Genomic DNA, 13,766 nt, shown 5'->3' on the forward strand with positions numbered 1-13,766 from the left:
CTGGGATTCTCTGGGAGACAAGCTGCCTTTTTCAAAGTCATTGCGATAAGATTTATCTTACTGCCCTTTCTTAGCACTGCAGTCCTGTGCAGTGTGTAGCCTGTATGGTGTGTTAGCTGGCAGGAGAGTGGCTGCTCGTCCAGCTCCTCCCTACCTTCCCCACGCTGCAGTTGCATGTGGCCCTGAGCACATCATCTTGAGGCTGATGAAGTATCCGCCTCTTCCTCTCGGGCCTTCTCACTGCAGCAGATTTTTTTTACCCCTACGTGCATGACCTTGCATTCGTATGTGGTTCAGTTCTTCTCTCACTTGGTCTCCAACATCCTCTGCATCTTCCTGTGTGGTATTTAAATTCTCTGTAGTACTGACAGCAACTCCCAGTTGTGAGTGATCTGCAAGACTTCACAGCCACAGGTCCCCCCCCCCCCTTTTTTTAAGCCATATTTACCAATGGAAATATGAGATTGCTCACAAGACCCAAGAGTCATCATCCTTCTTTATGTACCGTCCCCCTTTGCTCCACACAATGTCTCTTGTTCCAAATTGTTATTAATAAAATTAATACAGTCGTCATTATTGACACTGGATTGGCTAGAGGTACGTGAAGTGCAACCTTGCTGTCTCATACAAAGCTGGAACAGGGTCAAGGACGTGGAAGAGTCCCTCTGCCTCTTGTGGCTCTGGATAACAGCAAGTATAGGACCAGACCTACTATAAGGAAGCATCATAATTAAAAAGTTGCCTGCCTTTTGAAAAAAGGCTCAGATCCCTTGGAACAAGAATGTAAAAGTTATAATCTTTGCATGTATTGACAGAAAGGAATTTATTTCACAGAAGGCATTCAAACACTAACCTGTATCTATAGAGTATCTAAGTGAGGTAGTGGTTGCCTTAATACATTCTTGAAGTTACAAACAGGAGCAAACATCTGATCTCGAGTCTCTGCGGTGTAAAGGAGATTTTACTTTTACTAGAGTTGTACGCTTCTATGTAGATGGCCATGGTCCTTCAGGAGTACGTTTGTCTTCGACAAGGGTAGCAAAGATTCGCGCACTGGGCTTGGCTCAGAGCATCTTTCCATCATGTGACTTTATGTGCTGTGTGCCCTTTGTGGGCAAGTCCTAAAGGCTTGTTTAAAAATATAATTAAAATGTCTTTATAGTGTGTCAGAAAAAATGGGAAGGAAGGAAGAGTTTTTTTCTCAGTTCTCATATGATATGTTGACCATTCTACTAATAAATGGCTTTGTTCAATGTCAGCTTTATTGGAGGTCAGAGACTGACATTAGCAGATCCCCATCCTGCTTTTGAATTGACTGAAGTGGAAATTAATTATAGCTAATTAAAAGTATGTACTATTAATAAAGTTAATAACAATTGTTTTTTAATTAAAATTATTTTGCAACTGCAAGGAAGGAAGTACATTTGAATGAAATACATTTGTTTTTCCATATTAAATACGTACCCATGTGTAAGCACTCTCATGTGAATCAGTTATGTATCTTAAATATTTAGTAGAGAATATTCAAATATACTTTCGTAAGTGAAAAAGACTTCCTCGGCTGACATGTACCATAAATTGTATTCTGAAAATGGTTTGAGCTTAGACAAAGCTCTGCTATGAAAATGCCTGAGATTTCTCACATCGCAACTATCATTGCCTAGTTGCAGAATACATGAAAAACACAGAACGTATTATTATTTTTTTTTTCTTTGAAGCTCACAGTGAGAATGCTATGGAATGTTGTGGTTTTTGGCTGAGTTTTGGGATAAGACTTCACACAAGCATGAAGTTTGACATAGTTAACGTGTCTGAGTTGGAGAAAGTGGGATGTGGTAAGGGGTTTAAAATTGTTAATTCACCTTCATGTCAAAGTTGTAACTGAACTTTTCAGCCAATTATTTATGACCGAGTGTTGCTAACTGTGTACTGTTTCAGTCAGTAAACTCAGTGTTTTAGTTTATTTTTTTTGAACTGTATCTTATAAAATGAATGCTTATTCAAGATAGCATCTTATCTGCAGCAACCAAGATTCCTCTGAGATGGAGATGGCCTGGACTATTATCAGCGTTTATACTTACTCATTGCATACTATCTTCTGGCATATTTTCGGTTTGGAGTCTCTTTATATGGATTAAAAATATATCTGAGTTTCACAAAGAGGATCCAACATTGATACTTCTAGGGGAGAATGCATGTTATGCAGGTATCCTGGATTCAGCCCCTGTGGTGCCGTGGCTATGGTTTACTGGGGTGCTCTTAAGCTAAGGCCCTTCTGTGGAGAAAGTCTCTGCAGTTTGGAGAGAGGTTTTGCCGCATGCATTTTATGGCTTATGATCACCTATTTTATGCCGGAGTGCAAAGAGAATAGTTGCTGTTGGAGAAATTGCATCTCAGTTTCTGTATATTTTTTATTAATAGCAGCTGGAATAGAAGTTATTTCTTGAGTAAGCCTTTTGCTGATGACCACCATAAATGTGAAAAGTGGCTTAATTTAAGTGTCCTCTTCCTGATTGTTAAAGAGGAAAGATGAACATTCCTTTCCTGAAGCTCTGGCATTGCTGATATCTGGCTGTTACAATTGCCTGTACAGGAATTACTGCCAGAAATGTGACTTGCTGGTTTGAATGTCAAATATGATGCAGTAGGAATCTACTTGGTGAGAAAGTAATCCCTTGTTTTGAAGTTAGTGTTGAGTGAAGTGGCAGAGCCTCTTGTTAAGATAGCAGTACAAGGTCCTCACCTTGAATAACATATGAATCTAACCAGTGGGCCTGACTGTGGGACTTGATATTTAGTTTTGAACAGGTCAGAGTTGGCCTTCTCAGATGAAATACTGCTGATACCACTTTCTGCGTTACCAGCCTAATTGGATACTGCCAGAAATTGTGAGATGTGCTATACAACCAGCATTTCAGCAAAATACTACATCTTCAAAGCATCCAGAATCAGTAGGCTTGCTGTTGAAATGACCTCCCTTGAAAAGTTGCGTTGAACATGAGTTCTACTCCAGTTTATAAACAGAACGTTTTAGGGTTGTGATCAGTGGTACATGTCTAGTTGGAGGCCTGTAGGTAGCAGTGTACTCCAGGGGTCAATACGGAATCCAGTCCTGTTCAACTTGTTCGTCAGTGACCTAGATCATGGGTCAGAGTGTGCCCTCAGCAAGTTTACTGATGATACAAAACTAGTGATACGCGAGAAGACTCTGCTGCCATCCAGAGAGGCCTTGGCAGGCTGGAGAGATGAGCAGAGGGGAACTTTATGAAGTTCAGTAAAGGCAAGTGCAGGGATCTGCACCTAAGGGAGGAATAACCCCGGGCACCAGGACAGGCTGGGGGCTGAGCTGCTGAAAGCAGCTCTGCAGAGAAGGACCTAGGGGTCCTGCTGGACAGCAGACTGTGAACCAGCAGTGTACCCGTACGGCCATCCTAGGCTGCATTAGGCAGAGTGTTGTCAGCAGGTTGAGGGAAGTGATCCTCCCGCTTTACTCAACCCTGGTGAGGCCACACCTGGAGTACAGTGTTCAGGTCTGGGCTCCCCGGCGTAAGGGAGACATGGAGCTACAGAAGCAAGTCCAGTGAAGGGCTACTGAAACGATTACAGGACTGGAGTGTCCCTCATATGAGGATAGGTGGAGAGAGTTGGAACTGCTCAGCTGGGAGAAAGAAGGCTGAGACAGGATCTTACCAATGCAGGTAGAAGGTGTAAAGAAGAGGAGCGCAGACTCTCCTCAGTGGTGCCCGGTGACAGAACAAGATGCAACAGGCAAAAACACTGGAAGTTTTACCAGAATATAAAACTTCTTGTTTGTGAGGGTGACTGAACACCAGAGCAGGTTGCCCAGAGAGGTTATGGAGCCTCCTTCCTTGGAGCTATTCACAAACCTTCTGGACAGGCTCCTGGGCAATGTGCTGTAGGTGACTCCGCTTGAGGAAAGCGGTTAGACTAGATAGTCTCCAAAAGTCCCTTCCAACCTCAGCTGTCCTGTGATTCCATGGTAGTGTCTCCCTTGATCTACACATAACTGTGGCTCTCTTCCCTTTATGTCCATTCTGTAAAAAGGCTCTGGTAGCCGTACAAATGAGAATATAAAAAAATCGTATGAACTGATTCAGAATAAAGGCAGGAACTTTCTTGGAGATACCAGCACGTTGCAACAGCAAGCTATTCTTGCAGTCAGAGCTACAAAAGTATCTAATTATTACAAGGTGGTGATGAAATAGCCTAGCAGAAGTCACTGGTAGGTGTTTATTCTTCACTTTTTCATGAGGTGCTGCTTTTGTACCCACAACACTGCCATCTTCTCCTAGCAAAGGAACAAAGTGACAGGATTTGAGGCTGAGCCTTTAATACTCCCTTTGGTGAATAATGCTATTACCCACACTGCCAGCCGGTCAGATTAAGGCCGTGTAATAAGTTTGCTGCATATCCAGCTCTCTGCTTGATTTATCATTGATGTGATATGATGATACCTGATTATATGTTACCATATTTAGTCATTTTCTTTGCAGTAAAGCAGGACGGTAAGCGGTCTACATTGTACCACTGCTTTTCAGAGGAAAAGTCATTATTTTACTTTAAGATGATTTTATGCCAGATATTTTCCTTTTAAAGACTACAGTGTGAGTCATTGTTGGTTGTCATAATCTAATCCTGGAGTATTATAGACTAGTTATCCTGATTTTAATCTGGGGATAGAGTTTAGTAGAAAGAAATCCATGTGATTAATTTTTATATATAGCAATCTCTTACTCAAATGTTCTTAGCTCACTGAAGTGATTAAGAGTATTAAAAAAAAATGTGGTTCCTGTAACTGCTCGTATCTGTGTAAAGTGAGGAAACACGGTAGTCTGGGCTTTGAATATGACCTTCTGTACTCCAATATCAGGTGACCTCTTTAAGGTCTGCTGCAGAAATTTAACAAGACTCAAGAGTTCATGAGCACAGCTGAACGAGTCATGATGCTTCATGAGTATTATTTGGCACTTTTAGATAAATTGCACTCTTTCATGTGCTATTTTGTGCGGGGATCTGTTTTGAAACAATAAATCTAGCAACATTATGTTCTCTGTTCTTTTTGCTGACTTCAGGGATGCTGGTGTTCGGAAGAGGAAGTAAGCAGGCTGTGTTAGTTTCAGAGTCATTAAAATACCAGATTTTAGAATTAAGTGTTTTTTATAAGGAGTGCAGAAGTAGGAGGGACAGTTTACTCAAGTTGCAAAGAGGACATGAAGTAATTGCCAAGCATTGTTTGATGTTTTCCTTGCTGTATGACTTTTATTTGCAGTAAGATTTGCAGGATGAATAAAACAAACTTAGGAATCTCTTTTGAGTCAACAGCATCAGTCCACAAAATATTCTTTGAAAACAAGTGTAAGTGTTTTGGGAGAAAATACAGAACTATGGAAAGTCTTGCTATCTAGAACTACAGGGAGTGGTTTGTTTCTCTGGGTGCATCCATCTACCTCATCACAATGGAATCAAATAAAAAAATGAGTACTTTCTTAACCATCAGTGGAATTATCTGGTGCTTTTTGTTTCCATTCTCTTCACTCTACCTTTGCAGAAATGCAGCTGGGAATTGTAAACTTGCTGAAGTGCGTGTCCGAACTGAGCTCCTTGTGGTGGAACAGTGGGGAAAAATCAATCACAGCACCTGACTCTGCAAATGAGAAGCCCCTTCAAAATTAAGGGCAGCTCATGGCAGCCGGTCATGCCCGTGTTGCCTAGCCAGAGCCCCCCTTCCCCCCTCCTTTTTTTTTCCTTCTTTTCTTAGCAGCACTAAAATGAGGGAGTGCACTTGGCAAATATGCTTTTCAGTTTTTAAACTTAATACATTGGGCATTTAAATTCTAGACAGATCAGTACAAACTTGATTCATACGACTAGTTTCTTTTCACTTATGAAGCCCCATGCTAATTTTAGTTAGCTCCCCCAGAGATGTGGAGCTCTTCATCTTTTTTTGCATCTGACTGTAGCATCTAGGTAGGGGATTGGCTGTGCACAAACTTTGATGGAAAACACTAATGAAGAAACAGAGTGAAACAGATTCGTTTCTGTGATAACTGCTTTTGGTGCTCTTTGTAAATATTACAGATGGAAAATATTGAAGTCAGTGTCTCCCCCAAGCTGCATTTAACTCCATAATATGTGCTCGGTTTTTAAAATATAACTGATTCTGTGTCTGGTTAATTGAAAAAAAGTGTTAATTTGTGTTTTCTGTTTTTCTGCTCTGATATGGAAGTTTCCAACAACATACGAAAGCAGGAGTTGGTGCACAGACCCCCATGCAGTAGTGCTCTGCAGCTTCCTACATGCTGGGGGATGCATCTGGCAAGTTGAGCCGTGGCAGGAGAGACATCACGAGCAGCGGAGATGGTGCTGCTTAGCTGGATGATCTGCAGTTGTTTACAGGGGTCCATGAACTGCGTTTGTGTGCATTAGATGAAATGTTACTTTTACTGAGGCCACTTCTAGAGGCTGCTTTTCATGAGATAGTAATACAAATCTGCCTGGAGTGCTTGTTCTTCCCAAACACCTGCTGCTGCTTAGTTGTACTTGTGGATTTGCATCAGCAAGCTGTGTCAGAACCAGCCAGAAGAAAGAGCCTTTGAGTCCCTGTGCTCAGATGCTGTTCAGTCTTGTCAGTGAGACCGAGAACAGGATACACTGCACTACATTTACCTGAAATGCTTTTCTTCCCCGAGAATACTCAGGATAATGTGAATTTTCAATACTGTTGTGTCTGTTCTTTCTCGTTCACGTGTAGCGTGTAACTGTGTATGTTAAGAAAACCTGCATGGATTAACTGATTTCCAGTTTCCTGTTTCTTTGATTACTTTGAGATTGCAAAGTAGACTGGACTGACTAAGAAGTTATAAAAGACTTGATCTTTCATTCTGTTTCTCCAAATTAAACTGAAACAACAGTAGCAAATGCAGGAATCCTATTAAAGATGACCCACACAGGGGAAATAAAATTGGGCTTATATACTCCCTTTTGCTTCCTAATTTACTGCCCAGAAATCCGTGAAATATTTTTAATGCCCATTTTTTATTGTCACTTGAAAATGTAATTCCTACCTGCCTTGGGTGTGATGCTTGTGGATGGGGGGACTAGCAAACTCAGGGTGTTTCGAAAGCCAAGAGAGTGAAAGCTGAGCAAGGGAGATGGGCCAGGGATTTCGGCCATATAGGGCTATAGTTAAAGGGGATTTGTCAACACAGCTGTAGCACAGAGTGCTTCTGGCAGACTCCTGAGGAGAGATGGAGATTATACCAGGAAAATAGCTTTTCTGTTGGTGAAGCTTCAGACAGTCTTCCAAACAGAGCAAGTTAAACTGCTGCTGCTTCTCTAGGGCTGTTGCTCAATGCAGTTGTTCTTTTCTCTTTACTCATTCTGCAATGACATTCTGCAGGATGTTTCAAGAGTAAGCTTTGCCCTCTTAAAAGCCGTAAAGAAGATTGTTGGACATTTATTAGTGACCATTTAAATGTTTTATTGACGCTTCAGAGACTAAAATGCTTAATTAAAAATATAAAACCTTGTACACGCTTAGAATTTAATGAAAAAAAAATTGTAGCCTCTGAGGTATCTAGCAAGTCCTTTTAAGAACGTCAGGGAAGAAGAGTATTGGCATTCCTGATAACTCTAGAAAACGTTGCCAGAAAAACGACTGCAGGGGAGCTCTTGTTGCGATAAATCTGGACAGCAGAAAAAACAAAGTTAAAAGCCCAGTTAAAGACACTGCAGAACACTGAGCACAGCAAATCAGGCACAGCTAAAGCACGTTTATATCTTTAAATAAATACGGATATGTAGGAATAAAAACTGACTCACTGTTAAGCGGAACTTACTGAGCAGTATCGAAAGGAGGCAGGAATTATAAATGATGTAGCCCGTCAGCTCTTTACGGGGAGAAGACGAAGCAAGCGCACAGAACGGTGGGTCTCGCGTTATTGTTAAATTACCTAAAGAACCCCAAGTTTTACGACTAGGCCGAGAAGAAGCCGAGGTACGGCTGGGAGTAAAAGCGCGCTGCTGAGCTGCCAGCTGCTCTTCGTAGTCTGACTTACCTCCCGAGACCTCCTCTTGTTCCATGGAACATCCCAAGGGAAGGTTAAAGCCGGCTTCGCTTTATTCCCCCCTCTCTTTCTTGCTTTGCGGCTCTGAATCTGGGCCTAAAACTCCCTAATGAAGTTTGGCAGACCGTTAGTGCATAACTAACTCATTCTGCAAAGCAGGCGAAAGGCTCTTGGGAGGTTGGGAAGTTATTGCGATGGGCTCTGCGGTTGGCCTGACGGCGAGTGACCTTTCTGTTGTAGGACTTGCACGGTTGCTCGAGCACGGGGTCTTTTCCTCGCCGCTCAGCGGGGCAGATTTATGCTTTAATTACTGGACTAGTTAGTGCAGGCGACTCGGAGCCTCTTGTTTTATAACTGACTTGGGTTGGAAAGAGTGTTAGGCTGAGCCACAAAAATCCTTTTTTTTAAAGGGAATACATAAAATGAGCAAAAAGAGCATATGGTGTGATTATATGCGTGTTTAATCTCTAGGAGGGGAACTATTGCAGTGGTTTTATCTTCCCTAGATTTAGCTCTTTAGGAAGAAGGTAACAAGGCTCAGTGCAAGGATTTTCTGTTTTTTCAGGTCAGGATGGATTTGTTGTAAAACTAACTAGAGATTTTTAGTGTTTTGCTTTGTAAGCATGATTATACTGGATTTTAGACTTGGTTTACTTGTAGGGAGGATGTTTGTGATTACTGAAACAAATCCCATGTAGTGGTTCTTTTGATCCATATGGATTTTCTTCCTGAATTTGTCTTCAGGAGTGCTGCTAGAACGAATTCATTTTCTGAGTCCATGTGTGGCTTGGATTGTGTGTCGTTACTGCAGGTGGATACTCTTCTGCACAGAAAAAATCCTGTGTCCATATATAGCACAAGAACTAGGTTTGCTTAAATATACTCGGAGATTTGAAGGTGGTATTTGCTTTCCAGGGATCCCGTTTGGTTTAAATGTTTCATGAAAGTAACTGCAACTACAGTTTATCAACAGTCATGTAGAATATCAACTTGGATCCACTGCAGCGGAGCTAAATTGTGTGCTTCGTGTGTTTTGCTCTTCCATCTGTTTCTCTTTATCCCGTGTGACAGTAACCAAGGTACAGAATTACTAAAACTCCTAAGCCCAACGTGGCATTTTACAGGAACCATAACTTGAAATGAAGTATTTTTCTGCTGTGTTTTCATCATCCCCCTATGTTTTCAGAAATGATTACGCGATGTAAAAATCTTTCACGCAGCCCTGCATCCTGTGCAGGGATATCGAGGTTACTGTGTGACACTTGCCCCTTGGTTGTTACTAATGATGAGGGGTAGCAGCAGAATGATCCCTTCTTACATTTTTTTTTCTTTTTCCTAAAAGTAGCCAACTTGGCTCCTATTTTACAGAGTCTTTCTCAAGTCTGTGGCCGGGGCAGCTCACCATCTCCAGGAGCTGAGGTGACGCTGGGCTCCCTGACTGCTCCTGGTTCCCGAACCAGGAGGGAAGAGGAGAAACCAGGAGAAAAGACTTGAGAAAAGTTGGCTGCCATAAATGGCTTCTGGCCAAGGGGAGGCTCACTGGGATTCTCTTCCTGCAATTTTTCATTAGATGGGGAAGTTTTACTTCCCCACAGCTGCAGAGCCAGCCCATCTTTTCTTCCCTTTCCTTCGGCCTTTCCAAGCTGACTCAGGCTCCAACTCAATTTATGAAGCTGAATAAATAAGACTTTTTCAGGGTTTCCTGGTGATTTAACACTTAGTTATGTACAATCGTTATAGTCTCTCTTAATTAAAAATTAGTAGATAGAAACTGTAATTTCTATCATTTTAACTTTATTAGTTGTCTAGCCCTTATTTGCATTTTTTCCTAACTTTCTAACGTCTGGTCCAAGCTCTGGGAAGTGGATTGTGCAGATAACCACAAATTTGGACAGTTGCAGGCAAGTTTTCCACAAAGCTTACCCACAGCATGGATTATGCCTACGATTACAAAAACTAAACTGTAGCTGAAGCTTTCTAAAACTGCTCTAATAGAAGAATCAATCTGAAGGAGATTTCTGACATGCGTAGTTAAAAATATATGACTGTGAAATAGAATTTATCTTCTATGACGTTAAATTAACAGGAATCAAAAATCATCCTGGCATGAGAAAGAACAACATTACTGAAGATGACAGAATTGCACTGGCGCATGTAACTTGCGTTTGACCATAGTTTATATATAGTTATACACTAAATACAGTTAATATTTTCTCTCAGAAAACATTCTGTTCAACCTGATTAAATGCTATTGTGCTGCTTCTGGTCTTTAAAGAAAATTGTATTTCCTGTTTTGTAATTTGTTCTCTCAATTTTTTGTTTTTGTGAGGGAGGAGGAGAAAAGTCTTACAAGGAAACCATGTTTTACATTTATTCCTTACCTGTGACTTTCTCTGTTTCTTCCCTATTCAGAAGTTTATAGAGTTTGAAGATGCTTTGGAGCAGGAGAAGAAAGAACTACAAATCCAAGTGGAACACCTTGAATTTCAGACTCGACAGCTGGAGCTGAAGACCAAAAACTATGCAGATCAGAGTAAGCCAAGTTGTGCACCAGATATGAATCTGTAGTTGGCTTTCCATGAGTGTATATTGCTGCTCTGAAATATTTTTTATTTATTTGTTTGTATTTTAAAGTAACATATGCAAAGCCTGTAATCTCTAACTATCCTACTTTAGTAGGAACTTCTGAGACATCTAAAGGATGGGATGTATCTAACATTGATTTGGTTCATTGGGTCCCCTGTGTGGAACATGCTCAGTCTCTCCAGCTGCAATATTTGGGCCACTGGTGAAGCTTCAGAACCTGGTTTCCAGTTTCTTTGTCTCTGAACATAACTACCTTCCCCCCTTTTTTTTGGATATAAAACTATCATGTTTAATTTTTTAAAGCTACCTCCCTCACATATGTGGTTGTGTTTTGTTGACTGAGGTTCCCATCAGAAGTAATTGATGTTTTATCTAGTATTCCTGCTCCTCAAATAGCCAGAGGAGCCCACCAAAAACATAATTTGAATTGTCATCAAACCAGCACATTTGTAGGACACCAGTCTACTGCTGAAGAACTCTGCTTCTAAACTGTTGTTGCACTGCCTGATCTGCTCATCTTGGGAACAGATTGGTAACCGTGAAATGAGTTTGCAATGAAAATCAGATTCCATAACTCACATTATTCTGTTTTTTTTTTTTGTTTTGTTTTGCTTAGTAGGTATGAATTCATATCTAACAATAAGTGTCTGTTTTGTAGTCTAAGCTTTGAGACCCCTCTAGTTTCTTTGGAGACCCTAATGTGTATGTGAGCTGACAGCTGGAATCTTTTATTGGTAGTTTCACGACTGGAGGAACGTGAATCAGAAATGAAGAAAGAATATAATGCTCTACATCAGCGTCACACAGAGGTAGGCTGTCATCTCATTTTTTTCTAAAAACAAACAAAAAAACCCCCACAAAACTCATAGCCCATATGTCAAATCATGTCAAAGAATTAAGCTTTACAATACTAGTGATGACTGTAGCTTCTGAACTTTTGGAAAAGTGCCCCGCTACCCCATCTCCCCCTGCCAACTCTCTCTAGGAGACATTTTTCATTATTTTTGGATACACAATTTTGTGAACCTTCTGTTACTATATTAAGCATATGTCATTTTTTGACCCTGTTTTCTGTCAGATTAGTCCATTCACTTATATCGTCATAGCAAAGACAAGGATACATGTGAAAAGGAAAGGGAATTAAAAATGGATGCTGGAGAAGATGAAGCAAAAGCTTTTTCTGCTCTTCTGTTTGGCTCATGGGTTTTTTGCTCTTCATAGATGATCCAGACCTATGTGGAACACATTGAGCGATCCAAGATGCAGCAAGTTGGTGGAAATAATCAAACTGAGGGAAGTGTACCTGGGAGAAGGTAGGGCCATAACCTCTCTGTGTAATGTATGCCATCCAGGAACATATAAGTTAAGTGCACGTATTGGAGAACAAAAGAAACCAGAACAGGGATCTTTCCCTGTGGGCATGAACTAGAGTTGAAAGCTTATTTGTAATGGGTTGTGCATAAGTTGTAGGTAAGTTTTCTAAGGCTTGGTGGAGAGGAGCTTTGTTACATGTTCTGTTACAAAGCTTAGGTTTTGCCATGCTACTATTGTTACAGGCCTCTGGAAAAATAAGTTTTTATTTTCAGGTGACATGAAAAAAGTTCATAAAATGATTGGGGAATGGCAAAGAGTATACAACTCTGTGTGTGTCTTTGTGTGTCTTTGTGTGTTTGTGTGATAGACTGCAACAAAATATAGCAATTAAATGCATTAGCTCACACTTGATTTCTCCTATTTCTTCAAGGGAAAATTTCCATAGAGTCCATCATTTGATAGATCTCCTTACGCCCAAGAAGGTGATTTTCCCCTCATTTTCGTAGCACCAATCCAGTAAGAGTCAGCCTTTGTTTAAAGAATGACAGTGGTAGGAAAGAACTTCAGTGTGTAAAATCATCAGTCCTTAGAGTCTTCGATCAAATTTAGAGCAGAAAAGCTGCAGTTGCATTGATTTTAAAACAGATACTTATGATTTTAACTGGTGTGTGAAGAAACCAGATGCTTTCTTCATGATAAGTTTATATACCGATAAAAATACCCACAGGATGAGAAATAACAAAGAAGTTCCAGAAATATTGATTAGAGAAGTAATAAATCACATAATACATAATATTAATCTACTTGGATCGAGTGCAGTCTATTAAGTGACTTGGCAATAAAAAAGATGTTCTCTGTGAGAATTCTTATGCATGTCAAATTATTATTTGTATTAATCATTACATACTAATGATATGATTAATACTATGACACTCTTTAACCCAGAAAGTTTTAAACTAAAACAGTAGTAGAGGAACAATATTGACCAAGTAATATGCTGAAGGAAATTCAATCTGTTTGTTCTCCTTGCTTGTTCTTTTTAATGTCTCCTGGCCTTGAGCAATATCTAAAGGTTTTACACACATATTGACCACAAGGCATGGGAGCTGTTCGTCTAAAAATAGACAGAGACAGTACCAGCAGCACAGAAATGCTCAGAAGAGGTGGCCGGCTAACTGTGTTCTCTCTGGCCTCTAATAAAATGTCTGACTGATCTTGGGTAACGTCTCTGTACTTCACTTGCTGAATATCCGTGGACTTCATTCAAAAATAAATCTTCAAAGAGCATTAGCCTAAGAAAAGGAGACATGTCAGAGTATAAACTAGGCGGCAGCATGGGAGAAGACATGGAGTTGAAAATAATGGGGAAAATAAGTAAGCAGAAAGCCATGGAGGTTTTTGAAGCGGAAGCAGTGTGATCTGATAGAAATGGTAAAATACAAAAGAGCATTGAGCAAAGTTTAGAGATGAAGGAGAATAAAATTACTTGAAATTAAGAATAAAAGAGGATAGTAAGAATGAATGACAAATAAGCAAGGTCTTATGGTGCCTTGTATTTAGGTCTGTGACTTTTACGCTAGTTGTTGGTTGTGTTTGAGGTAATGTAATTGAAAGGAATTTTCAGGTCCTGACGTTAAAAAAAAAAAAACAAAAACAAAAAAAAAACCCCCCACTGCTCACAGAACTAAAGCTCTCTGTCTGCTGTAGCTTCCTTTTACTGGATTAGACTACTCTGAAACAAGCTGAACTCAGATTGCCAAAGTTTTGACTGTGTATTAT

At 40.3% G+C, this 13,766-nt stretch overlaps 1 protein-coding gene across 18 annotated transcripts in view; it reads left to right on the forward strand.

Annotated features, from left to right (window-relative positions):
* The window catches only part of MAPK8IP3 (mitogen-activated protein kinase 8 interacting protein 3), an 86,326-nt gene that overhangs the window by 13,441 nt on the left and 59,119 nt on the right, over window positions 1–13,766 (forward strand). For all 18 annotated transcript variants that reach the window (XR_009959949.1, XM_062588005.1, XM_062588015.1 and 15 more), the window contains exons 2-4: window positions 10,500–10,620; window positions 11,412–11,482; window positions 11,895–11,986. Coding sequence is in view for 17 of the 18 variants with exons in the window: in XM_062588005.1 (XP_062443989.1) it covers window positions 10,500–10,620; window positions 11,412–11,482; window positions 11,895–11,986 (284 nt within the window). In the remaining variant the exon portion in view is untranslated. The remainder of the gene's footprint in view (window positions 1–10,499; window positions 10,621–11,411; window positions 11,483–11,894; window positions 11,987–13,766) is intronic.

The sequence above is a fragment of the Rhea pennata genome, chromosome 15, assembly GCF_028389875.1.
Source record: "Rhea pennata isolate bPtePen1 chromosome 15, bPtePen1.pri, whole genome shotgun sequence".
In the NCBI taxonomy this organism is placed as follows: domain Eukaryota; kingdom Metazoa; phylum Chordata; class Aves; order Rheiformes; family Rheidae; genus Rhea; species Rhea pennata.